General features: G+C 42.8%; 1 protein-coding gene across 1 annotated transcript in view; it reads left to right on the plus strand.

The window, feature by feature from the left end:
• PIDD1 (p53-induced death domain protein 1) overlaps window positions 1-20,716 on the plus strand; it is a 28,580-nt gene extending 7,864 nt beyond the window's left edge. Inside the window, exons 5-15 of the mRNA XM_054971944.1 lie at window positions 1,162-1,363; window positions 3,540-3,662; window positions 4,183-4,362; window positions 7,506-7,653; window positions 7,990-8,125; window positions 12,025-12,175; window positions 13,873-13,996; window positions 14,988-15,106; window positions 15,959-16,066; window positions 18,887-19,092; window positions 19,923-20,716. Coding sequence (XP_054827919.1) covers window positions 1,162-1,363; window positions 3,540-3,662; window positions 4,183-4,362; window positions 7,506-7,653; window positions 7,990-8,125; window positions 12,025-12,175; window positions 13,873-13,996; window positions 14,988-15,106; window positions 15,959-16,066; window positions 18,887-19,092; window positions 19,923-20,160 — 1,735 coding nt within the window. The 3' untranslated portion in view covers window positions 20,161-20,716. The remainder of the gene's footprint in view (window positions 1-1,161; window positions 1,364-3,539; window positions 3,663-4,182; window positions 4,363-7,505; window positions 7,654-7,989; window positions 8,126-12,024; window positions 12,176-13,872; window positions 13,997-14,987; window positions 15,107-15,958; window positions 16,067-18,886; window positions 19,093-19,922) is intronic.
• The last annotated feature ends 6,896 nt before the right edge of the window (window positions 20,717-27,612 follow it).

Consider the following 27,612-nt stretch of genomic DNA (forward strand, 5'->3'; position numbering starts at 1 on the left):
ACTGTCAGACAATTGGTCTGCCTGACTCAGTATTGCCTGCTCTGATGTCAGCAGAGAGAAGTCTTTCTCAGCCTTGGTATTTAGGGCCTTTTAACTGGTGGGGACAGGGATTGAACGTGGGGTTTTTTACACTGTGCCTGCTTTGCCACTGGGCTGGGCTAAGTAGTGTGGTACTCGCTGAGTTGTTCCCAGCTGCACAGTGGGGAACCTGCAAGGACTTGTGGGCAGCACCTTACTTTTCCTGTATCCCTGTCCCCACGCTATATGTCTCTTCTGGGCTGGCCTGAAATTCTCTTCCTGTTTCCTTTTCTCCTTCCCATCTACCAGCAAACCTACCTTTTATCAGCCCCCATCTTCAAATATAGTTATTATTTATTTACATTATCTTTCATCACAATGGGAACCAAAATGCTGCTTACATCATTCTCTCCTCTATTTTATTTTCACATCAACCTTGTGAGCTAGGTTAGTCTGTGTGTGTGATTGGCCCAAAGTCACCTAATGAGTTTCCATGGCAGAGGGGGAAATCAGACTTGGTCTCCCAGATCCTAATCTGAAATTCTAACCACTATACATACAACACTGGCTATTTTGTAGTGGCTGCTCTCGAATAGTAGCAAGCAGCTCGGCCTGGGTTACTCATGCAGGTTTCATGGTAGCAGGTTGCCTGGTGGATGCTACCAGGCTGGCCCTGATGAGTCCTCCCTCAATGGCCAAACAGCCCTGGAAAAAGCCTTGCCACCTCCCAGGGCCTTTTAATGACATATATCAAGTCTTGAAGGCTAACAGTACTGTTGCGTTTGCCTAATAATGGCCACTGAGGGCATTCATTTCTTAAACCTGTGGGCACTGTTTCTAACATTTTGGAGAGTTTAACACGCCCCCCCCCCCCCGCCAATTTGGTCTTCAGATTTTTCTGCAAACCTGGGGCTTTCTCAGGTTTGTAGAGCTATCTGTCTGGCCTGCCCATAGCCCCAATCTCTTGATTTTAGTATCCACAGATGGGACCACAGTGAAAATTAGACATACCAATTGTTACAGTAGTCTTATAACTTAATCTAGAAGTCTGTCTTAATCTCTTTTGTTTTTGGCAAGCATCTTGAAGAACAGTAAATTATGATGTTGTGACAGTATTGCTGCTTTTTGTTTTGGTCTTCTTAGTTTTACTGTGACCCCAGAAGGTTGTGAAGTTTTCCTGACTTGTGGTGTCCAGTTCTGCTTCCCACGGGGCGCCACCACTTCTTCAGTAACCATTCGCTTCCAAAAATGTTCCCCTGACCCACAGTGGGTGAAGTTGAAACATCATGACATCCTCCTAAGCCAAGTCCTGGAGCTGCAGCCACATGGGATTGAATTCCAGGAGGTAAGAGCTCATCAAGTAGCAAAGGAGTTCAGACTGGAACTGCTCTTGTTTTTGGAACCTAGAGAGGTTAGCATGACAAAATTGGATTGGCCAGCCAAAGCAATGGTCACTGAATGTAGGTCACCAATAATAATGGCTGAGCTACTTAGAAATAACAACCTTGAAACTACTAATAAACATTAAGAAGGTATGGCTTAATTTGAACCAGGTATTGGCAAGGCTCAGCCTCCATACCTGTGTACAATGCCAACTATCAGCTGTGGAACAAGTGATGTAATACTAGAATGCCTTTGAGCATGTGGTGTTACCCTAAATGGGGGTCTCCTTATGAGTTGGGAGAATTAGCGTGCAAGGAGAGATAGGGAGAGGCAGGTAACTGCAAGATCCCCTCCTGTGTATATGAGGATTGTCCCTCTAGAGAACTCTTTCAATAAACAAGTGGATGTTCAAACAAAAAGGTTTTTATTTATAAAATAATCAACTGCACACAAAACACATAGCACATACACAGGGATAACTGAAAAAACAGGGAGGAAAGTTGGAGAGAGATTTGGGGACTTGGGTGATAGTTACCAATCCAGAAGAGGGTGTCCATGAGAGAGAGAGTAGAGCAACCAGCGCTTCAAGGCAGGAGAAACTCAGATGGGAGTCTGAGGGTGGATGCTGGATCTGAAGGCATGCACACAGCTATGGCAGAGGGGTTGTCCACTGATACTGTGGAACATACCCTGGGGCAGGATTGCATCTTCTGCCTCAAAACAATGACTTAATGGTGGTCTTCTGGGGCGAGACAAAGATCTGGAAGTGCCTCCGGGATGAGACATTGAGTTGGGAAGCTGTCTCTGGGGTGAGACAGTAAAACTGGAAAGGTTGGATTAAACCTTCCTGGGCAAAACTAAAGCTATCATTGATGACTGATGACCTGCAGTGGCTGAATAGGTGAGGCTATCAAAGCTCTGAATAGCCCAGAATGGGAGAGTGGATAAAGAGAAGATTGGCAGGATGTGTTAAAGAGATTAATTCAGGAATTCCTAGAAGACCCTATTGTTTTAGGATCTTTGCACATCTCCGGGGCATGGGTGCTGAAAGCTGGTCTTGTCTGGTGACTCACATGCTCGTAATTTTCCAGCTCCTGGCCAGGATCTGGCAGCTGTTTCCTGCCTTGCTAGACAGTGTTTCTGTGTTTAAAATGCATACAGAGAGGGGCTTCTGATATTGCCATATTCATAAGCCTTCTTAATAACACGAGGGCAGGTCTGGCAGTTAACAGTGGAATGCCTCTCCCTTTCTGCATATCCCAAGGTATTCTTCTTGTCAGATACGAGGAGACCAGTTCTGGAAAGGAGTGGTGAAATTTCCAGTTTAGAAAGAAGGGTTCGTATTGGTGTAAATCCAGGCCCATTTTAGAAAATAACTGCTGCAAGAGTTTGTTTCAGCAGTATGTCCCACATCTTATCTTATTCTGAACTGTTTATTGTGTTTAAGAATAATAAAACACATAAGCACATAAAACCCAGTAAAAAATCAGAATTGTTACAACTATTATTAAATTACTGGTAGCTCAAAGAACTTACCAATAAGTTATATGTATTTACATTTGCTAAATGAGCCTCCCATTTACCTGCCTGAATTTCTAGTGCCCTACTCCTAAAGCTCATGGCAAGTACTAAGTTAAAGAACACAAAATGAATTGCACAGTATAAAACTCTACCAAACTGAAAGTCTCCAACTCTCTTGCTTCCACTGTGTCCCTGATCCCCTAAAAACAGTTGTGGATATGCACATCCTGTGCTAGTGGTGTAATCATTGCTGCATGCACAGCCAGAAGACTGCAGAATGTAGTAATAAAGTGCACACTCATTGCCTTTCCAATTTGTGTTGGGATATCCCTGCCTCTCACTTCTGGCATGTCAGTTGGAATCCCTCCCTCTCCATTGTAGAAACTACTAAGCATTCTCTTTTTTGATGTTGGAGTATTCGTACTTAGGTACATCTGCTAAAGCATCTTCCCATTTACCTGCTTGACTTTCTGGTGCCAATGAGGCTCATGAACAGTCTGATCATCTTATCTTATTCCCACCCCAACTACAGCCTGTCCTTGACCCAAGTAAGCAGAGTTAGGGTAGGATTGTTTTCTCTGTTCTTTACAAACCATCCATTCTGTCTTGCCTGGTAGGAAGTGCAGATCTGGATGCCTTATGCCTTCCCTCAAAGTCTTCATGAGCGCGAGGTCATAATCCGAACCTTCAGTCGGCAGAAGTGGAGTGATCTAAGATCCAAAGTGGAATGGAAAGGGAAGGTAAGCCAACAACAGTAACTGTTTCCAGTTAAAAATCTATCAGTTACTTTGCAGCATAAGCTTAAAGGGAGCATACATAAAGAGTGAAATGGAGTTTAAAGCATCTGCTTTCCTTTTTGTATTGGCAGGACATTTTCTAGAGGCTGCAGTTCACAACACCCGTAGCTTTTGATTATTCATTAACATTCTTGCCCTTGTTTTACTTACAACTTTACTTGTAAGTAAGGTTGGCGCCTGAAGCTTGAATTATAAGGGAGATCGGTGTCCTTTTCTAGCATATAGCTTGCACATTATTTGATGGCTTGTGTGCTCTTTATGCTGTCAAAGCTTTTAAAGAGGGATTTCGTATATCTGTGAAACCGAATAGGTATTGTCGCCTTTGTAGGCCTCAAGGACTGCTAGCATAAATCACTGCCCTGTTAATCCATTTGTTTACAATGTCTAAAGAGTTGGTCTCCTTTGTAAATGTAAAATATTGTCACATGTTACAAATGTTTCTGTTCTTCCAACCCACTAACAGAAGCGTCTGGCATGTTGCAGTGTCCCTCACTTCTCCTGGTTCTTGGTTGTATCTCGACTTGTGGTGAATGAATGCAGTGTCCCTAAGGACGGAGCGTTGCTTTTTTCAACAGTCAACCCTAACATCAAAGTGACCTTTCCTCCTGGTGTGACTGAGGAGACTAGGAGAGTGAGGCTCCAGGTAGGACATCTGTCTTAAGCAGACAAAAAAAAATTGTATCCCAGAAATCTAACATTCCATCAAAGAATTTTCATATGTTGGAGGGTTGGCAGAAAGTGTCTGTTTAGGTTACACATACTGGAAAGATAAAGTCAAAAGATACTGTCCTGAAAAGATTTCTTAATCTTGTGTCTGGCTTATGACTTAGTGTCCTCCTATAGTCCTTGTCTTAGCAAACCTGCAGTGTTAGCTCTTGAAGCTGTTCCATGTATGACAACCTTGAGCTTTTTCATGCAGTCACAATAATTGCTGAATCAGACTCTTTCCTTCAATTTATCATGTGCAGAATTTCACAATTGTATTTTTACTGGGCACAGAATTTTGCTTTTAAAAATAAGGTTCTAGCCTTCTGGCTTGCAGAGATAATTTTTAAAGTCCCACAAGCAGTATTTGCAAGACTCAAAGAGAGTGGAATTTCTGTGTGTGGGTATGATTCCATATCTTTTTTTCATGACTTCCGTTACTTTCTCCATTTAAATGTATACCATGATCCATGAGATCATTAAAAAGTTCTGCCGTTAGATTAGATTAAATATACATCTAGTCCTGCATCCTGTTTTCTACCAGATGACCCCAGGAAACCAACTAGGAAGGCATGAAGGCAATAGCTTTCCCCTGCTGTGGCTCCTTCCCCAGGAACAGTCATCTATCCTGTTCCTACCACTGTGCATCTTCTTGTTAAAAAAAAAACCATACAAAAATCAGCACAGTTACAAAAATGGCACATAATTCTCCTAAAACATTATTGTGAATAATATAACTGAATAGAATAATGTTTGGAATATTTGGGAATAAAGTTCTAGCTCCTCTTGTCATCTTATTATGAACCAGAAAGAAAAGCCCAGCAAATTAAACTCCTGGATTAATATTTGCCCTTATGTGTCCCTCTCACATTGGAGATTCTCTATTCTGAAGACAACAGGTGGTGTTCATAGCATTGGAACAGACATTAGAATCATCTCATTGGTTGTCAGGCTTGCTGTGACTTGTTAGCATCTTATTACAGTATTTATACTCAGCCTTTCCCCTTGGCTCAAGGTGGATTACAGTAATAATTAAAGCATTAAAAGTTTAAACCAAAGTAAAATTAACCTCCAGTGTCCCATGAAAACCCCTGGCAAACAAGCAAACCTTGCAGTGCTTCCTAAAGATCTCCAACTTGGAGGCCACCCTCACTTCTTTAGGGAGCTGATTCCATAGTGTGGGAGCCATGATGGGAAAGGCCCCAGCTCTGATCGATGCCAGGCAAGCCAATCTAAATGAGAGACCAGCCAATAGGTGACAGGCTGAAGACCGTAGTTGATGCATGAGACCATATGGGAAGAGGTGGTCCTTTGGATATGAAGGCTCGATATCTTGAAGGGCTTTAAAGATCATAACCAGCACCTTGAATTGAACTCTGAAACAAACTGGCAGCCAGTGTATCTATTTTAAGATGAGTGACGTATGTTCCATCGACTAGCTCCTGACAAGAACTGATCTGCTGCATTCTGAACCAGGTGTTGTTTCCACATTATCATTAAGGGCAGGCTAAACTTACAAGATTATAGAAGCACGGATCAGTGGCAGATTGGCTAAATCCAAGAAAGGACAGCATTGGTGAACCAGGTGCAGATTGTAGAAGACATTTTTTGCCACTACACCAATTGCTTTTCAAACAGCAATGCCAGATCTTTGAGTATCCCCAGGCTTTTAACTTGCTCTGCAAAAGCTAATTCCAAGACAAATGGATCCAGTCCCTCTAAAACATCAGCATCACATTTGCCTTGTCTGGATTCAGTTTCAGCTTGTTCTGTCTTAGCTGGCTGACTAGTTCAAAGGAAAGCATCAGTTCAGACCTCATGAAAAGAAATGCTACCCTCCACCTCATCCTCCAGTCCAAAGCTGGTGAAGGACTTTAAAAACAGCCAGCGTCAGAGATAATGAGACATTGCTTTTTTTGCGTGGGTTTGCATAGATTTTCACTTGATCCCCACAGCAACACAGCGGTTATGGGCAACTGTTTGTAAAAAAAGAAAAAGAAAAACCCAAATGGGCTTGGAGTGGTGCTGCAGTGGGGAGAGAGGGCTCCTGCTTCCCTCCAGGGCAGTTTTCCTGTGTGAAAAGTTATTTCACAGATTTTGCTGCTCCATGTGAAGTATTTTGTGCATGTGGAGCAGTAAAATCAGCAAAATAACTCCCCTTTCCAGCACGGTTTTCAAATGAGAACTCCTTGGAGGGGTGGGTAAGGAGCTGTTTCTTTTCCTGTGGTGCCATTCTGAGCCCATTTGGGCTCTCTTTTTTAATTGTTCCCTGCAGTTGTTGTGTGACTGTGGAGATCAAAAAGGGTAATGCCTAACTTGGCCCTCGGTGGAGTCAAACTAACTACCTCAGGTTCATTCAGCGAGGTTTCAGGCAAGCAAGTCAGGTCCACTTGTTCCTCATACAACTGGTCAGATGATATAACAATCTTACTTTGCACAGGCTTGTCATTACACAGCATCAACATCAAAGTGAAGCCACCTGAAAGAGCCTTCGCACCTCTATTTCCCCAGATGGGATGGAGGTGAGACATGTAGTAGCACCATCACATTTTGCATGTTGTCCTACACCAACACTCCTCCCACTGCCATTCCTTCCTGCTCCCCACATTCAATAAAAGACAACCATTACCACCTCCCTGTCCCAGCCTCCCAAAACTACTGCTTTCAGGGCTAAGACTGCCAGGCCCCAATCCCAAATGGTAGGCCAGCCATCAAAGATCCCTTCCAGAGGGCAGCATTCTGTGTCACCACCCTTAAGATGATGGCTGCGTTATGAAGACCAGCTTACTCAGAAGGGGCTGGCTACTGGCAGAGTTAAATCACCATGCTCTTCCAGGTGCAAGCCATTAAACAATTACATACTGGGGGGGGGGGTGCTTACTGCACTCACATTATCTTCAGCTGGCCTCTCCTCACTGACCAGAAGCAAGCAGGTAGCAATAAGACAGTGAAAACTGGATGGTTTAATCGCTCCTTTCTTCCTCACATTACCAGGGCATCAGCAGACGCAGTGGGGAGACCTGAACAGTTCACTACATGCATGGAAGCCCACATTCACCCTCCCCCCCTTTTAAAATGTAGGTATTGCCTGTGCCTGAGGAGGAGCTACTGAAGATCTCAGGTGACCCCAAGACTGCTGCCAGCCCTCTTCTTTGTCTGTCTCAGAATTCCACTGTGGACTTTCTCCGGCCGATTAAAATTCAGCTTCCTCTGCCCCCAGGGGTCACAGGTCAGTTTGCTCCAGAAATTGCTAAGGAGAAACATGGTTTGATGGAACTGTAGCATTCCCTGAATTTTCCGTGTAGCACATCAGTACAATTATATACTGTTTTGAATTGTACGGAGAACTTAAGTTCCTCCAAAGATTCAATGCCTGGCATGTTTCAGTCTGGCACTGAGCTGCAAGTCATTTCGTCAAACCGCTCGCATCCTTTCAGAACTCCATATAAACTGTTGATAATGAAACATGAATAAACTGTTATCCCCTTTAGTAGGAACAGTGGTGAACTAAATTAAAAAATGGACCTTAAAGGCTGCTAGATGAGATCTTTTAATCTCTTCTAAGGTCTAACCTTGGATCAGTCTAGAGTACATCTTCTGCATGGTGACTGGAATGCCGAGAACTGGAATGACATCACAGGTCAAGTGGAGTTAAAGTTCACCCATCTTTATGTTTTGTTTGAAGTCACCCATTTTTCCTGGTAAGTTGACTGAAAACATTATCCATCCTGAACAATACTTAAGCGACTGTACCTTCTCAATATCTACTTCATGCTTCTGTTGGGCTATGCTCCTTGTTCTTTCTTTTGATAGTAAGATGCTGGAGATGGATCCTTAGGGACATGAAACATCTGGCAACTAATTTAGCAGCTTTAGCAACACAATTGCTTGTCCGAGAGTCTTTCTCCTTCAGGCCGCTCCCCATCCTGGAGATCTCCGGCATTGACAGTGTAGGTCTAGTGTGGGGTGCCAAGGAAAGTTTGGCCATCTGTGTGGTGTACCGGCCACCCAGCGCACCAGCAGATGCCCTGCCACATCTGTTAGAGGTGGCGGCTGGATGAGCCTTGGAGCACTCAAAACTATTGGTATTGGGTGACTTCAACGTCCATGCTGACGATGATGCCTCTAGTCGGGCTGTGGACCTGGTGTCCTCTGTGGCTGCACTTGGACTTTCCCAGATTGTTTCGGCCCCTACACATCAAGCACACCACACGCTGGATTTGATCTTTGGGATGGGGATGGATGTGGTGGTAGAAACAACTGCGTTCATTCCATGGTCAGACCACATGGTCCTGAAGGCTCGGTTGGATATCCCACCTCTCCCCTGCAAGGGCGGTGAGCTTACTTATGCTCACCCGCGGAGACTTATAGATCCAATTGGTTTCCAGAATGTTCTGCGGGATCCGATGCTCCCTGGCGGTTCATTGGATGAGCTGGTGGAAGATTGGCAAGTCCGTCTTTCTGAAGCCATCGATGAAATCGCCCCCCGTCGCCCTCTCCGCCCCCGTACCAAACTAGCTCCCTGGTATACAGAGGAGCTACATTGGAAGAAGCGGGAGCTGAGACGGCTAGAGCGAGTGTGGCGGCAAACTCGTGACGAAGAGGCAAGAGCATCTTATAGGACGTTTATGAAGGCCTATGAGATGGCAGTGAAGGCTACAAAGAAAGAGTTTTATGCAGCCTCCATTGCATCAGCTAGCTCACGCCCAGCAAAACTGTTCCATGTGATTCGGTCTTTGGTCTCCTTATCAGGAGGGGACCATCAAAATTCAAATTCGGATATTAGCTGTGAGGTTTTTGGGAGCTTTTTTGCTGATAAAATCTTGTCTCTCCGCCGTGATCTCCCAGCCACAGTTGATACAGTGTGCGAACTGGAGGCCCCTTTGCCGCCTTCTGAGATGATATTAGACCATTTCAGTCCACTCTCTGGGGATGAGATTGACAGGATCCTGCGAGCAGTTAGGCCTACCACATTCTCCTTGGACCTGTGCCCTTCGTGGCTGGTGAAAGCCAGCGTAGATGGGCTACGGGATGCCCTGGAGGCCATTGTCAACATGTCTCTGAGCTCTGGGATCTTTCCGGAAGCGTTGAAGGAAGCTGTGGTTAGGCCTCTCCTGAAAAAACCATCTTTGGACCCTACCGACCCGGTCAGTTACCGCCCAGTTTCGAACCTCCCGTTCCTGGGTAAGGTGATTGAGCGGGCGGTGGTAGAGCAGCTGCAGGTCTTCCTGAATGATTCCTCATCCCTAGATCCTTTCCAGTGTGACTTCCATCCGGGACATGGGACGGAGACATTGCTGGTCGCCATGATGGACAATCTCCATAGACAGCTGGATCAAGGCGGGTCGGCGCTGCTGATATTGTTAGATTTATCAGCAGCATTCGACATGGTTGATCATGACCTGTTGGTCCACCGCCTTGCCGATGTGGGGATTCGAGGGACAGCTCTGCAGTGGTTTATCTCTTTTCTCCACGGTCAAGGACAGAGGGTGGCACTAGGGGAGAAGTTGTCATCCCACCACCCATTGGTGTGCGGTGTCCCTCAAGGGGCAATACTCTCCCCCCTGCTATTTCACGTATATATATGCCCCCATGCCCAGCTGGTACAGAGTTTCGGACTTGGGTGCCATCAATATGCAGATGACACCCCAATTGTATTTGATGATGGACGGCCGGCCTGGCTCTGCTCTAGATGTCCTGGAACGTGCCTTCGGAGCTATGACTGGATGGTTGAAGCAGAGTCGGCTGAGACTGAATCCCTTGAAGACGGAGGTCCTGTATGTGGGTCTAGGGTCTATGGGTATGGGACTCTGGCTCCCTGCTCTCGATGGAGCGCCACTTACGCAGGTGTCAAGAGTGAGGAGCCTGGGGGTGGTCCTGGATGCTTCCTTGTCTATGGAGGCACAGGTCGCAGCGGTTGTTTGATCCTCTTTCTTCTATCTAAGACAGGCTCGACAACTTGTCCCCTACTTATCGACCCATGACCTTACGACAGTGATCCAGGCAACGGTCACCTCCAGATTAGACTACTGCAACTCACTCTACGCAGGGCTTCCCTTGAGCTTGATCCGGAAACTGCAGCTGGTTCAGAATGCAGCTGCACGGGTGGTTGCCAGAAAACCAATAATGGCTCATATAACACCGATCCGCCGTCAGCTGCACTGGTTACCGGTTGAGTACTGGGTCTGGTTCAAGGTTTTGGTGTTGACCTATAAAGCCCTATGCAGACTGGGCCCAGCATACCTTTGGGACCGCCTCTCCCCATATGTTCCCCGGAGGTTGCTTCGATCAGCCACTAAGAACTTGCTGATGGTCCCTGGCCCCAGGGAGGTCCTCCTGGCCTCTACCAGAGCTAGGGCCTTTTCGGTTCTGGCTCCGACCTGGTGGAACTCTCTGTCTGAGGAAACTAGGGCCCAGCAGGATTTGTTATCTTTCCGCTGGGCCTGCAAGACGGAGATGTTCCGCCAGGCATTTGGTGGGGGCTAGGCTGTCCTCTCGCCGGCCATACCACTGAAGACCTTCCACCACCCATGCAGGAAAATGCTGTTTTTAATATTTTATACCCGCCAATTTTAATTGTTTTGATATAATGTTTTAATGTTTTTATAATGTTTTTACTGTTTTAAACTGTTGTTAAACCTCCCTGAGCCCTTCTGACGGGGAGAGCGGTCTAGAAATGTGATTAAATAAATAATAAATTAAATAAATAGTACACTACTGGGTTCTGGGTCAGGTTTGTTAGTTCTAGAGACCAGTAAACACTAGGTCATCACTTGAACAATGGAAAGCCATTGGACCAGCAAGGCTTCTCTCTAGGACTGAGCCTTAAATAGTCCTAAAGGGAAGCAACCCTGCCTGGTTTTGAGCATTGAGTCTGAGGCTTTATCCTGCAAGCTCTTAGTTGGGCAATGATCCTGTGAGGACTTACTTGTTCAAGGACAGCTGTCTTATCTAGGCTTGGCTCTGTGTAGCTGGAGTAGCTTCATCTGCAGAGGCCTCCGCATCTAGGTGCCCATGGTCTGAGGGGACTCTGATAGCATTAAGTGTCTGCTAAGCCTCCAGGTCTTAATTGAAAGCTGTTCCCAGATCCTCCCAATCTCTGTCAGATGAGTAGTCTGTTCCAAGGTCCAGTCCTCAAGGGGTCCTGACACCTTCCCCTTCGCCATGCACACAATGTAACGTGTGAAATAATTGCTCCTCCCAGAGGCCCCATATGAATGAGACCTGATCCACACAATACTACTTCAGTGTGTGTGTGTTTGGGGGAGGGGGGGGGAGCTATTTGTTATTCCACATGATCGCTTCACTGTTGTGAAAAAGAGTAGATGAACCAGGTTTGAGGCTACAGATCTGAAGGTGGTTCCTGCTAATTCCCTATAGTTTATTTATATAACCTAGATCAGCTCAAAGATATCTGTGTCCGTCTAGAATACTTATCCGAGAATACAGATCTTGCATTTTCCTTTTGAAGATTAATTCTTTTTCTTTTGACATTATGAAACAGATATTTTACACTCTTGTAACTGACATCTGCAAACATACCTGATTACAAGTGAGAGGGCCAGACTAATTATAATCAATTTTCAAACTTCCTACCCAGGTACTGGCTGTGGTATACTACTAAGACATACATTAGTGGCATTGCCAAAGAGATCTACAAAAGATTGCGTATGTACCAAGTGAACTTCATAGTTCTACAGAGGAAGAAAGATCCTGAACAAGTCTTGCTACAGTGTGTCCCGAAGCACAAGGTATTACCTGTCCTGGTTGTGCTTGTATTTGTAGACACACACACAAACAATAAATATAGCTTGCATTTGGCCGGTTTAAAAATGTTCTTAGTTGTCACTGGAAACTCTTTATTCCTGTCTTACCAGGAGCTGTAAGTTTTGATAACTTAGCTAGACAGTACCCAGATCTTGGGTTGAACCACCACACTTTTACTTTAGGGATCTTTTTGGCAAAATTATAGGGCTCCACATCAATTTTGGAATGAAATTGAGGCTGGAATATAGTAAAATAATGCAAGTTTTATTAAGGGAAATATTAGAGCACACGTGCACTAAGAAGGATATCAATCATGCATATAGCACTAAATATCAAAATGTCCTCAGGACATGCTAAATATTCAATGGAGAGGTGCGGGGGCGGGGGGGAGAAGAGAAAACAAGAGTAGAAGGGAAAGCAGAGGATTCTATTGCGTGTCCTTGCACCATTCGGTATAGGAAGCATCTGTGGTAGTTTCCAAGCACGAAGGTGACTGCTTTCAGACTGACGCAGGGGGTTTGGAGTTCCAGGAAGGGCTTTGACCATGGCCATGTCAAAACCCTTCCTGCAAATCCAGGTCAAAATCCAAGGGAGAGAGCCAGGGAAAGGCAGCCATGTAAAAGAGAGGAAGGGCAGAGCAAGGGCACTCAGGATATGCAGCAGAGGAGAGTCTGAAGATCAGATGCTGAGCACAAATAGAAGTGGTAAAGGCAGCTCTTGAAGGTTAGAGAACAAGAATGAAAACTTGATGTTTTTTGTGCGGTTGGAGCAAGACAGTGGAATCTGAGGTGTGTCTAGAAGTGGGTTAATTTGCTAACAGACCTGGAGAGAAATGTCCCATCCCTTTCATAGAGGTTTAATATGTGGAAATCGGCAGCTGAAACTTTTCATGGCATCAAGATATATAACATCCCACTAAAGTTCTGTTAAAGAGACAGGCCATTTTACGTCAGGCAGTTGGCAACCCAGAGGAGCCATCCCTTGGACTATCTTCCTTGAATTACAGGTTACAAGTATGGAAGTCCATTCCATTAGGCAAGACAGCAGATATTGTGCCCTGGAGAACACTTTGATTGGATTGGAATGCTGAGAATGGAGCTGATTGTGTCTGTTTGGGTCATTTTTCTCTGGGCTTTTCTTTTGTACCCACACTATGCCTGTCAGCTACCTGACCATTGCATTTCATGTATTCAGTTTAAATTCATTCATGCAGCGTTGTCTGTTCCTGCCTGTTCTCCTGCTCAAGCCATTTCCTTTTATCCTGACAATATTCTCTGGAACAATTCTCAAGGGTTTGTGTGACTTCCATGCATTCCACAGGATAGGTGGTTTGGCTGCAGACCAAAGAGAGAGAGAGAGATTAAGGCCAACAAAATGGAGGTGGAATAGTCATGGCAACATAAAAGTGAGAATACATGGTGGAAGGGAGGGGAAGAAACAATGATTGGTGTAATCTGGTTGTTGTAACTCAGTCTCAGTGTAGTTGTTCAGTTTGGTATTATGTGGAGCCCCTGTAATTTGTGCCATGCCACTGTGGAAAGCAGCATTTCTTGCGTATAAGCAGGTCTTTAGGAAATTTTTCTCCTGGAAACCCAGATTCTTGCACTGAACTACCTAACAAGTTACGGAATGAATTGGCATTGTAAATTCACAAATTATTTCCTTTTTAAAAATCTGATAGGTCGATCCTGTTTTGAAAAAACTCCACGAAAGATACCGAGGCCCTGAGCCATCTGACATGGTGGAGATGTTTGAAGGAGAGCAGTTCTTTGCAGCTTTTGAAAGAGGCATCAACATTGATGCAGGTAAAGTGCAATAAAGCTGGCTTATACCCCAAACAAACCCGGCTGTTGCCCTCAAACCTAGTCTGCTGATTTTAAGGTGCTTAGCTTACAAAATGGACTTCTTCAGTAATCACAGGTTCCTAAATGTATTTGATGAAGAGAGCTTTGACTCATGAAAAGTTATACCCTGGAAAAATTTGCTGGTCTTTTAAGGTGCTGGTGGACTCATATTCAGTGGTCAGAAGCTCTTCTGAAACCACAGGTGTATATTGTACACTACATTAATCCGTTGGCCATCTGAATAGTAATGGGATCAGTGAGGGTCATGGGAACTACACAGCAGAAAGTATGAAATTCTCCAGCACCAGGTTATGTATGCTTTTTTTGATTTGGCACTAAAAAGAAATTCCTGAGCAGGCATTCCCTTAAAAACATTCTCTTGTTGCCCATTCACTCAGATGGCACTGCTTGGAGGATCTAGATAGAATCATAGGGTTGGAAGGGACCTTCAGGGTCATCTAGTCCACCCCCCTGCACAATGCAGAAAATTCACAACTATCTCCCCTCCCCACACCCCCAGTGACCCCAGCCCCATGCCCAGAAGATGGCAAAACACCATTAGATAGCTTATTTGCATTGTCTAGCTGATACCCAATGCAGCCATTTGCCTGTTCCTCTGGGGGAGGAGGTCTACCTGCATCAGTAGCAGCAGAAATTGTAGGGTGCAACGATATCATTTGTGGTAGCACTGCTTGGGTGGGTGTACTTACATTTTGTCAGGGGGAGTGTGGGAGTCTGTAGAATTCTTTCTGCTCCCTTAATTGTACATGCCTGTTGGATTTGGATTCTGTCCATCATGCTGAAGTGCATTGTCTACAAGGCTCTCTTAACTGTCAAAGGGGATTTTCAGGATTCATACCCACTTTGCCAACTCCTTCAGTGAGTTTTTCCACAGGATCCCACCCGTGAAGGTGGTCACTTGATATTTTTATTATCTCCAACTTAAACTTAGACCGCCCAGACTGCATTGCTGGAAGAATTTCATTCAACTTTTACTCTCATTTGAAAAATGTGAAGGAAGTCTATATTACTTCTGAAGTGGACAGAAAAAACAAAGCTGTGAAAGGGCAGGTACATGAGTTTCTCACTTTTTGCTGTCTTCGTATTATTCAATGATACATGTAGTAAAATGACATATCCCTTATATTAACAAATCAATACCTTATTATGCATTTCCTAATTACGCTCCAGTGCATTACAAGGGCTTTTCATTTCCTGTGATTTTCTGGATGTATTTCAAAAGATAAGAGTAAAGGAATCATAGTGAAATGAATTAGCCTTAACTGATTAACTCCCACTGATTTCTCTGTATTTTGATCCATGTATGTAAAAGAATCTGGATGTATGTAAAATAATGTATGCAGAATCTGGAACCTAAAACAACATTTCAAGAGTCCCAGCTTTTTTAGAAAATGAATTTTTATCTCTAATGGTTATGAAGATGCATTTCAAAACGGGCAGGCAATAACTATGGAAGAGTACAGTACTGAGGGGCCATGCCCCTTTTTTCATGGTTCCATTTATCTTCCCCAAGCATTACTAACACTTTCCCAAAAATTCAGTGTTGGATTCACAGTAAACCATGCAAATGTAATTAGTTCCAACTAACCAAAAACATGGGGATACGTTATTAGTTGCTTGATTATATGGTAACATTGGCTGTTGGCTTATTGACTTAGGACAGTGTAGCATGAATCCTTAGTAATAGGAAAGTGTGTGTAATTAGGTGCCCTTATAACTACCTTTGTCCACTAGCAAAAGTGGAAAATGGTGCTAGAGCTTGTCATGAGCTACTGATTTGAAACTACAAAATAGCATCCAGAGTAAAGGTTATTTCATAAACCAAGAGGAACACAGTCCCTGCCAAAACAGAATTGGATGTTGTAAACTTAATGCACACTTCATGGTATTCTCTTTCTGAAGGTTTCCTTTTATCGAGGAGCTGTTCCAAAGAACATTCCTGAAGAGGCTACCAAAAAGAGGAAAGGCCCCAAGTCCCACTGGCTTGCTACTTTGCCAATCAAGCTACCTGTAAGTTGCCAGTTTTTTCCCCAAGAGGCAATGGAATATGAATGGGGAGGTATGGGTGAGGGATCAGGTTGCCATCTTTCCTCCCATCACAGTTCAAGTACTTTCCCCTGAACATTGTGCCAGAAAAGACTGAATCTGATTAGTTTCTACATGTCGGCATAGATCCAGAGGAGTTAGCCGTGTTAGCCTGCAGTAGCAAAATAGCAAAGAGTCCAGTAGCATCTTTAAGAACAACCAATTTTATTATAGCATAAGCTTTCGAGAGCCACAACTCTTGCATCTGACGAAGAGAGCTGTGGCTCTCAAAAGCTTTTATGCTACAATAAAGTTGGTTAGTCTTAGAAGATGCTACTGGACTTTTTGCTATTTTACATATCGGCAGCATCACACATGAGAATGACTAGTGAGAAAGACAGCAGGTCTAGTGTCCTATTTACATGGTAGAAAAGCATTTGGCAGTGTGGCAAAACTAAGGATTATAGATAAAAGCCTTTGGCAAACATTTCAGCAAAGGAAGTAGAGACATCCCTTTTTATTTTAAAAGTCTGGCACCAGTGGGAAGCAGCACTGAGAGCTTAGGACTGTAACATAGTCTATTTGATATGTTTGCACATTCTCTAGCATCCCTGGCCAGATAAAACTATTATATAGAACAAGCAGGGAATCCCTTTTGCCATCTGGTCCTCTTCTTCATTCTATCTTCTCTTTCCCTCCCTCTCACAGCCCCTATACCCCTTCTTTTCATAGTTCCCTTCTCATCTGCCACTTTTCCTCCAGCACCCAGTGTAGCTTTGCTCCTCACCCCTCTTTTCCCTGCTTGCCAACTCCCCCCCCACTCCCCTCAGGCATCAAAATGAAACTGGACTAGCCATTTTGGATTACATAAGCAACTGGAGTTGCCTAAGTAATCCAAAATAGTTGCTTGGCATATAAAACTTTTAGGGTTTTTTTTTCTCTTCCTTTTTTTAAATTTAAGATTATTATGCAATCCTGAGGGTTTCCTCAGAGTTGTAGAAACATCTCCCCTTTTCTGTGCCTAGCCCTCTTGTGGAGATTTTTTGATCTGTATTCTGAAGCCAGGTTGAGACTGATTTTTCCATATTGCTTTCCATTTGTTTCTCTAATCTGAATTACGTAGCCTTGGTAGGAGCCATTACCCATCAAGGAAGTGAACAGAGGAGGCTAGGTTTAAAGATAGGGTATTTCCACTTTTCTCATGCCTGTGTTTAGTTAGTTCTCATAGTAGGATAACAGGACTCTTATCTCAATCCCACACTGAAGGTGTGATATTTGGCAGTCTTCCTCTCAGCAAGTCCTCTGTTCTCTTAGCTTTAGGGCTCAGAAGGGAAACTGCTGGACATCTGTCAGAATATGAGAAAGAGCAGTAGGCAATAATTAGCTATATAGCAACCTTTCGCACATATTTTGCTAAAGTCTTCTTTGTTTAAAAAAATATTGCCTATTCAAATGTTTTACCTTTAGTTCTCCATCACCATAGAGATTTTCTCTTTAGGGATTCTATATAATGAAAAACGTTTGTCATCTCTTCTCATTCTCTCTGCTTGGCCATGTTTCTTGGCTAAATTCATTTAATGATGCACCACAGTCTGGTTAATGGTGCCAACAGAGAGAATATGGAATTTTTATTATTTGCTGATTAAAATGAAGGTGGAGAGGAAGGCTGTCTAAAATAATTCTTGGTGCTTGTGAAGGGATTCCTCCAAGTGTCCCAATAGAGGGAGACCCCCTAACCAAGACTCTAGATCTTATTCAAACCAAGGCAGTAAATTTGGAAAATAAAAGGTTTATTAGAGAAACACACAAATAAATAGATGCACTTTAAACAACTCAGCCAAAGTGCATACCTAACAATGTAGGCACCCACATTTATATCCTCTTTCAGACAGATTCAAAGTAAAATTGTTTTACAATAGCAAGATAGTTTACAAAAGGTAAACAAGCTTAAGTCAGTAAAATCTTGGAGAGTTAACAGTAATTCCTAAAAGTTGCCAGGTCATATAGACTATAAAGGGTGACATTTAACACTTCTTTGGCACTTCTTGTTATCTTTTGGAAAACTAGAGGGAATTTTGGACTGAAAGGGGAAGTGCTAACAAAAACAAAGCTACAACATCCAAGATTTTTCTCAAAGCCATGTCCTGTTGTTGATTTAAAACATTCCCATCTCACTATATTCACCTACGTTGCAATTTCTAGAAAAAAGGAATATTAAAGTGAAAGTAGGTGAAAGGGTATTTGAAATGAGGCAGATAAGGCTCACTTCTATAACGCCCTTTTCAAAAAACCAAACTTATAAAAAACTAAAAGCTAAAAATATGTATATGTAAAAATCTCCTGACAGTGTTTCGAAACCCCTGCTGAACCTGGAATCCCACGCTTTTTTGAGCTATGCAGGGAAAGATCTTACAGTGTCTGAAGCAAAAGCAGCTGAATTGCTTCTTAGGGAGTGGGAGCAAAGGATTATTCTTCTCATTTACAAATTCAAAGAAAGGAACACAGATTACTTGCACTGGACTTCCTAGGGCTTCTGTGGGAGAACTAGGAGTGATGCCTTATGACCTTAGTTTTATGTCATCTCTGTAGTGTCAGGATGGGGGGAAATGTCCATCGCACTGAAAGCAGTAGCATTTTCCCCTTGAGATGAATGTCGTGTTGAAGATATTCATCACTGACTTGTCAAGAAAATTGGCTGTTTATTGTCCAATTAATTTTGGTCTTGCATTGGTAAGTCCAGGCATCGGAAGACTTGCTTTTTTATATATCATGATTAACAGATTCCCTTCTGTTTTGTTCCACCAGAAACTGAAATCTCAGGGAAATGAGATGCCTACAGTCAAAAATGGCTTCTCTCTGCCTCCTCTGAATCTGGGCAATGCTGAAACTGGTTACTTGACACAAGCTAATCTTCTTGGCATTGCGGGGCGCATTGGAGCTGAATGGCAAACCATTGGCTTGAATCTGGGGTTCTCCTATCAGCAGATCCAGCAGATAAGATACAATAATAGGTGAGGCAAGAAACTCTAGGAATTAAAATGAGAAATGGGTTTAGAATACTAATTTTCTTCAGGGGTGTGTGTGGGGAGGTAAGGAATAATCGCACTATTAAGGATCCGTGTTTTGCACCCTTCATCTCAGTGGCTTACCAGAAGCAGGAGTAGGGCGGTATCCTTAAGAGTTTAAGTAATCCCACTTCCCAGAACAGTAATTTTCATTTGTGTCCAGAAATGTGCATATTAAATAATTATGCACATAAAGCATATTTACATATATATTTGATAGCTTCTTTTTTTGTTTATTTTCAGAAGTTAAATTCCTTCTTTCTCCTCTTGCCCAAATTACAGGCCTATCCTCTATGAAGGACTTCACAATGAAATATGTGACTTGTGTAGTATTTGGGTAGTTGGAAATACATATGTAGACACAGTGATTGAGGATAATAGAGAGAACAAAAAAAACCCTTACAGTTTCTAAGCATTTAAATAAAAGTGTTGTGAGTTTTCGGTTTCTAGGTTTTTCATTCATGAACTTAAGGGCTTAGAATTTATGGGCCTTTAGGGTAGAAGTAGACATGCTTAGGATTCTGTAGGTGCTGCCAGGTCTACCAGTATGTATTTTTCTGTCTTGTGCAGATTTGAACATGTTGACGACATTGTGTAAGCTGGTAGATGAATTTATGAGTTTTTGCTGTTGCTGTGAAAATGAAATAGATTTTTAAATTATTATTATTGTTGTTGTTATTTCTAAGTTGCTTGGAGTCTATGGAAAGGCAGTGGTCTACATACATTTCTGATATTGGTTCTGTGATGCCCTTTTGCTGCTCCCCCATTTTTTTCAGGGAAGACCTCAGTACTCAGATTCTGGATATGCTCTTTTCTTGGGCTCAGCAAAATAAAAAGACCTCTGACTGCATAGACAGGCTGATCAGCGCTATGAAGGAGAGCGGCCGCCAAGACATAGCCGATGAGGTTGAAGCTATCATCGCCCTGGGAAGGCAGAAATATAGAGAGTCCATTCGGAGAGTGGGCCTGAACCAGGAAAGCAGCACTGAAGACTCTGCTATTGCCATGGTGTAGCTCCTGTTGAGAGCCTGCTTTGTCATACAAAGGGACTGGATCCAGCAGAGGACGCTGTCAGTGGAAAGTCACAGATCTTCCCTGCCCCCCCCCAGTTCCTTCCAACATTGGGGAAGGATACTCCTTGGGATCATGGGGTCCATGTGGAGCTATAGCTGTGCTGCAGTGAAGGGGAGAGAGGGAGCAAAATCAGTCCCACCTTTGGTAAGCATGTTAGCATGGCACAGAGGCTTAACTGCAGGTCAGAATGGGCTGAGGCCACTCACAGAATACTTTGAGTTGCATGTTTGGACTTTGTCCGTTCCCTGCATCTTTGTGCTTTGAACTGCTGAGTCTGGAATTGACTTTCAGTGAAGTGGAGACATTCTGCTCATACCCTACCACAATTTTTTGTTAGTCTTATATGTGCTACTGGAGTTCTGCTCTTTTCTGTTGCATCCTGTGAAGGTCATTTTAATACATAATATATTTATTTTAGTTCCTTCACTTACCACTGTAGAAATGCTCCTTTTGTGAAGTGATGTCAAATTCAAAGAGGTATGAGAAGAAACGAGAACATAATGTGCTAGGATTCTCTTCCAAGCGACATGTGTTTGTATTCATTAGAGTGCTTGCAGGGAGGACCACGGGTTTAAAGAATGGGAAGCAGGAAAGGTAACTTGCATCTCTTATTTTCTGTCAGGTCTGTCACATAGTTCACTCTGAGAAGGGACCTTTGACCTTACATCTTCCTTCAGATGATGTAAGGTCAAAGGCTTTCCAGCTGAAGTCTAGCATATATTTTTGTGGGTATCTGCCTTCACTCTGGTCTCCTTCAGTATCATGGTAGCTTCTAGATGTTTGATGCTCATGGCTCCATTTTTTGTGCCACTGCTGACTTATAGAAAGCCTGTAAGTAGCCAGTTGTCTGGTCAACTGTGGAGAGTTAAAGTCTTCTCCAGGCAACCAGAAACAGAAGCTTTACAGAAGTTTATTTTTCTTTTAGGCTAAAGTAACCAGAATAGATAGGCAGGATAATAAAATTTTGTGTAGGCTAATAGCATCTAGCCACCTGGGGATGTTTGCTTTTCATTGTAGCATGAATTCTTGATGGTATCCGATCACTCTTCTGTGGAACCTCCTATTGCTTATTGAATATCCCAGCCGTTGATCGTGTTTATTTACACTCTGTAACCTGCCTTGAATTTCAGTGATATAAATAACAAAATATCAGTGCTCAGTGCTCAGAGGCAACTTAAAGGGGAGGTCTTGGCCTCTATACCCTGTTTGTTGGCCACAGTGGAAGACAAGATGCTGGGTTAGATGGAATAATGTTCCAGACACCTGTTCTTAAATTCCATTTAATAGGACTTATTAGTATCATATCAGTTGATCTAATACAGTGTAACTCACTCAGTGATTTGGGGGGCACACGTGACTCTTTGACATGCCACCTGTTGCTGTTTTGGGCAGTGTTCCCCAATTTGGCACCTGCCCAATGTTTCAGGAAAGTAGGCAACACTTTTACCTGATAGGGCTTGGTTGGCAAGTAGCTCCCACCTTGAAACAGCTGCCTCAGAGGAATAGGTGAGCTGCAAGCCTCCTCAAGGTACAGACCTCATGCTAGGAATGGATGTAAATGTGTCTTTTGATGGTAACTATGAATGTAGCTCTCCATAAGCCAATGAGTAAGTAACACTGGTCTAATAGGAACCTCAGTCCCAGTTTAGCACGCGAGATTTATGTTACTTACTGTATTATACTGTCCCTTTAAATGTTACCTTCCCTTGGTTTCTGTTTCCTATTTGTGTCTCTCAGTTGAGGAAAAAGATAAACTTACCATGGGTACTTGGTTGCTATTCTTGGGGTAATCTCTTCTACACTAGTGGAGCCACATATATAACACCTGTATCTAATTCCACAGTGCTAGCCCCTATGTGGACAATGAAGTTGGCGTAATAGGACATGCAGGATCAGATGAGAAAGCTCTGCATTTTTAGGGAAACCCCCCAGGCTTGCAGAAAACTCATGCTGCTTCCCTTGTTCACTAAATTGAGACTATCCCCCTCCCTAGGGATTCCTGCAGACCAATAAGGTTGCAAAGGCAATCAAAATAACACCTGCAGACTCATGTGACTTTTGGGTACCATTTTGGTGCTTAGAAAAGTCGAGCCTGGCCACTTACATAGATTCTTGCTTCCTTCCATAATTTATTCTGCTTTTGGTTACTTCCGGGCTAGAGCAAAGCACTATACAGGACAGTGAATGACTGGAAATCCGGTTCCATTTCTTCCTCTGCCTCCGAGATTTAACTACTTAATAAAAATAAGATGTGGCCATGGTTTGTACTTTGATTAGAGACCACTGAGAAAGTTAGGTCACTATACAGATGCAGGCAATGGCAAACCCACATCTGTTTGTCTCTCACCTTCAAAACCCAATGGAGTCACTGTGAGTCAGCTGCGACTTGATAGCACTTTACACATGTACACACTGCAGATCCAAGCCAGATTGTTCCTGGTGTGATTCCCCCCCCCCCTTGGGAGGCTCTTGCAGGAATAGTTAAAGATGCAGCTGCAACTCTGCTGTTGGTCACGTTCAGACATGCCTTGTGATCCAAGATCATCAGCTCTGGTCACTGGGTGGGAGCCCCTCCGTGGTATTCATTTGCTCTTTGCCTCCCAATGTTCCTGCTGCCTGATCACCCCATGTATCCCTTTAACTAGCTGTGAATCTATCTCCTTTCTTTTAATGGGAAGTACAGAGAGGAACATCAGAATTCAATAAAAATAAATCTAGCATGGGAGACTGCAAAGAACAGCTTGGGGGGGGGGAATTAATTTTGTCACCAAGTCATGTTATGGCCTGTATAAATTATGCAATCAAGGCTATATTTGCTTATTCTGCAAAATTTTGCATTTGTTATTTATGGTGAAGGAAGGGCCAAGAATTCTCACTTTCTGATAGCTCACTAGGTATTTCACCACACACTTTCAAAACTGTCTATACCGATCTATAGACCAGAAACTAGATGTTGTTGTTTTTTAATGAAGGGTTTTAAGAAAAAAATAGTTCTGTCTTCCACGTGTGTCTTGCTATCATAGCTGAATATACACAGCCATTATTGTTTTAAATTTGGGACACGTGGATTCCTAGTTTCCAGTTGAATGATCTATGCATTAGCAGATCTCTAGAAAAACAAGTCCCTTACCAACACTCAAGATATTGGAAATGTGTTTCACCCAAGCACATAGTTTCAGTCATGCTACATACACACGTTCTGTGTAGTGTGCATTTGACTTCATTAACTAAGCAAAGAAATGTGACCTTGCAGTACAGACTTATAGACAGTAGGTGGCAGTAGCACAGCTCCAAACACTTTTGGAGATCAGGTTAAGTCTGGCTGATTTCTTGGCTAGGACAGCTCCATCACTCAGCATGCAATAAAAAATTCAAGTAGCTTTGTTTAGCACTGAGATAAGCACAGCGTGGATTATACTGTCCCCCGCCCCTTCTCTTAGTTACAGGTGGAATTATGCATTGACAGCTGCTTCCATCATTGCCATACAGGAAAAGCTGCAAGGGATTATGGAGTAACCCATTTGCAGCGATCACTGATGAAGCTGTTGGAGCAGCATGCAAAAACAATTATAAAAAAATCAATAACAGTTTATAGGCCATAGGCAAGAACATTCAGAAAAACTAGGAATTTTGTGGTAATTAAACATAATATTACTGCCCAATGGGAACAAACTGTCACATTTTGAAAGGAACCTTTATAGTAATGTGTATCTGCTTTGAAACAGGAATACCAAAATCATTCTTATCTACTCATAAAAGTGTATTTCCTTGTAGTCTGGGGTTATCCCAGGAGGAAAGAAAGAAGTGTGTTCCAATGTGTCAAGACTTTGATCCCCATGTAAAATATAGTGAACGGGGAAGGAATGGCACATTTTACACATTGCTTTTAGCATTCAAACACAAAGCAAGTTGTTCCGTTGCATTTTTTCTTATTTTCACACACTAGCTCATGCAGTGTCGTCTTCAAAATCTCAAGCTTGAAATATATTCTCTGTTGAAATATATGGGGGATAAATGATCACTTTATTGTAGTGATTTTAAGCACAGTAGTTAGTCATGGTTCTTAAAAGATGAGATCCAATCGCTTTCATCTTCCTGCTGGATTTTAAGCTTCCTTTTGTAAGGAATGGTTTGAACACTCCCATGCGTTTGCTTGTCTGAAAAAGGAATTCACTTTTGCTTTGAACAGGAAACCTTGGTAACCGCCTGATGTTGGCTGATCATGAATTCTTTCTTTAAAGAAATACTAAAAAGGAAGTGAAACACATGTATATATGCAGGATTCAGAGCGGCTTTGAACAGCTTGGACACTTTTTAATAGCACAAACTACAAGGGGATACTGTAGAGTTGTCCTTGCCTCTGGTACATATACCTATTCATTTTGCAAGTTTTGTCTAGCTTTATGGTGACCCAGAAAAAAGCTGAAACTAATCCTCAGAATATGTGTATATTTTGAGCTGTCATGGATACCAAGAAGATGATATCAAAAGAGTCCGTCTGTTCCATTAGACCGTAAACTGATTTTTTTAGATCAATGGGATACTGTTATAATTCCTCACATTAGAAAGGAATTAATACAAAGCCTGTTGATGGCAGCTAAACTTTAATAGCATGTAACTGGAAATCTACGAAAACTCCAATGGTGGAAAGTTGGATTAGCAAAATATGGGACCACTATATCCAAGAGAAAATCCATGATGATGTATACCAAGCACAAAATCATATGAAAGTGATTTTTTTAATGAAATGGTTTCCGTTTTTTGAATATCTCATTGTTACTGAACTACACCCTCCTAAACATCTGCAATTTCTCACTTTAATAAGATATAATGATAATGTAATTCCCTCTGTTTACTTAGCTTTTTGTAAATCTTGTTATGTGATTGTTTAACATGTGCCCGATAATGTAATTGTTTAAACAAATTTTATAGTCCTTACTGTAATTTATAATCTCTATTTTATAATTATCTTTAATGTTGTACTGTTATTGTTGAAATGAATATTTTTTTTTAAAAAGAGTCTGTCTGTGCCCCCCCTGTATATAATACAATTGTGCACACAGTTACCTTTATTTATTTATAGTGCCTGTGATGAATCATGCATGCAAGCTTGAGAGTTTTGTACCTGTTTTTAAAGCACTTTTACATATGAAAGAATCAGTGCATCTCTTCTGATCTAGGTCTTTTAGATGAAAAGAAGATCAAGTACAAGGCTACCTGCTCCACCACAGTAATGTCCCACCATGTAAGCACCAACAGCAATGCAAAACTAGCTGGTACAGCATCAACATCAAATGCTGGGATAGCCGGGACTTGAGAACATGGCCTGATAATCTGATTTCCCCCCCCCCCTCTCCATTTAAAAAAAAATGTAAATTTGTCCTGAGAAAGGATTCTGGTGAGTGAGAAAGCTTGCACACTGTCACGTATCACTAGGTTGTTCCTAATAAACGTATTACATGGATTGTGTTCCACCATGTAAACATCATTATTTTTAAGATGGGTTTTTTTGGTCCACATCACCTTGAGTCTTTAAAAGCAAACCAGCCCCCCCGCACTTCCCCGCACTCAAAGCCTCCTGAAACAAGGGTCCCTCTCTCCTTCACTGTGTATGTACTGCAGGTAGTCTGGGGCTGCTATTGCAGTGGGGGGTAAGGGAGAAGTTGTGGGCCTTGTTCTGCAAAATAATCCTCCATAAGCAATCTTAAGGATGTTTTCATGCATGATGCAACAATCATGTTAACACTTGCAAATGTGGATGGTGTCACTGCTGCACTAGGGAGAACTGTTTGCAAAGCCATCAGTGATACAAGGAAGAGACTTGGTTTTTTAATTCAACAATGCAGAAAGGGTAGGGAGGAGCCACACAGGATTCATTTTGCCCAGCAAACATTTCAGCCATGTATGCTACGCATATCAGTAAGTATTTCATAGCTTGTTAGGGAGCCCTGTGGTGCAGAGTGGTAAGCTGCAGTACTGCAGCCCAAGCTCTGCTCATGACCTGAGTTCGATCCCGGCAGAAACCGGGTTCAGGTAACCGGCCCAAGGTTGACTCAGCCTTCCAACCTTCCGAGGTCGGTAAAATGAGTACCCAGTTTCCTGGGGGTAAAGTGTAGATGACTGGGGAAGGCAATGGCGAACCACCCTGTAAAAAGTCTGCCAAGAAAATATTGCGATGCGATGTCCCCCCTCATGGGTCAGTAATGACTCGGTGCTTGCACCTTTACCTAAGAAAATAAATGAGTATAAAATTTTTGGTCACATTTTGAAGGTCCCAGCATGTGCTTTGAAGGCATCTGAAGCTAAGCAAATCTGAGTAGTTTCTGTGTGGATGTGGTTCATTATGGAAAGACAGAAGACCACTTTAAGTTCCACTGTAGAAGAAAGGCAGGATGTAAACATGGATTATGACTGCTGATACCTGTTGCTGAGACTGTTCAGTACCTACTTCTGAAGGAAGGGCTACTCCTCTGTAGGAAGGGCTACAGCACCTAGGATCACTAAAGAGACCAGCTGCCACAACAGGATCATCTTAGGATAAGGAGAAGACTGTCCCCTAGGTGTCTTTCAGCAGTGCTACAAAGACCAAGAGCAGCAAATTGGATTCCATGTTTAGAACAAAAGAATTGCAATTTTCAACTTCTTTTATAGCACTTTATAGCACTTGGGTGTTCCAAATAAGCAATACTTTAGTGTTTGGGGTTGCCATAATTACCTATGTACCAAAACAAAACAACTGAGTCAGCATACACCTAGAAATCATTTTCATTTTGTTAAAGCATTTGGAATGCTGAACCAAATCTGGGAAACCAAATTGTAACAAGTCCCTCCCACTAAAAAGTCTGTGTGTTTCATTTTGTTTGATAGCTCACAGCACCAGCAGCAGGCAGGCATTGGGCCTACATAGCAGCATCTTGTTTTCCTTAATAACATTCACCAACCAGGTCTCACGGGAGAGAGTCCTTACATTACTAATTAATTCTGTTGACAGGAAAGGGGAATGCATGCAGTGTGCATCTTTATTTCCCCATCGCTACTCGGGCTATAGCATTGTTTCTCTGCCAATCAGGTCTTCCCAAGGGAAGACCTCCCTCTCCCCACCTATAATCTTTGGAAATGTTCGGAAGGTTGAATGTGTAGAATCATGTCATAGGCTGCAATTTGAAAGACACTTCCCTGGGCCCAATGCTTTTCGATATTTCCATAAATTTGCAGATGACACCAAACCGGAAGGAGTAGCAAACACCCTTGAAAGCATGCATACTGAATAGGGGATACAGTTTTGGGTAGTGGTGTGTGTGAACAAGATCTTGGGATATGGGTGGATGGGAAGCTAAATAGCAGCAGTGTAATGCAGCAGTGAAAAAGGCATACATGTTGTCCCACTACATA

Source organism: Eublepharis macularius, chromosome 2 (assembly GCF_028583425.1).
Source record: "Eublepharis macularius isolate TG4126 chromosome 2, MPM_Emac_v1.0, whole genome shotgun sequence".
Classification (NCBI taxonomy): Eukaryota; Metazoa; Chordata; class Lepidosauria; order Squamata; family Eublepharidae; genus Eublepharis; species Eublepharis macularius.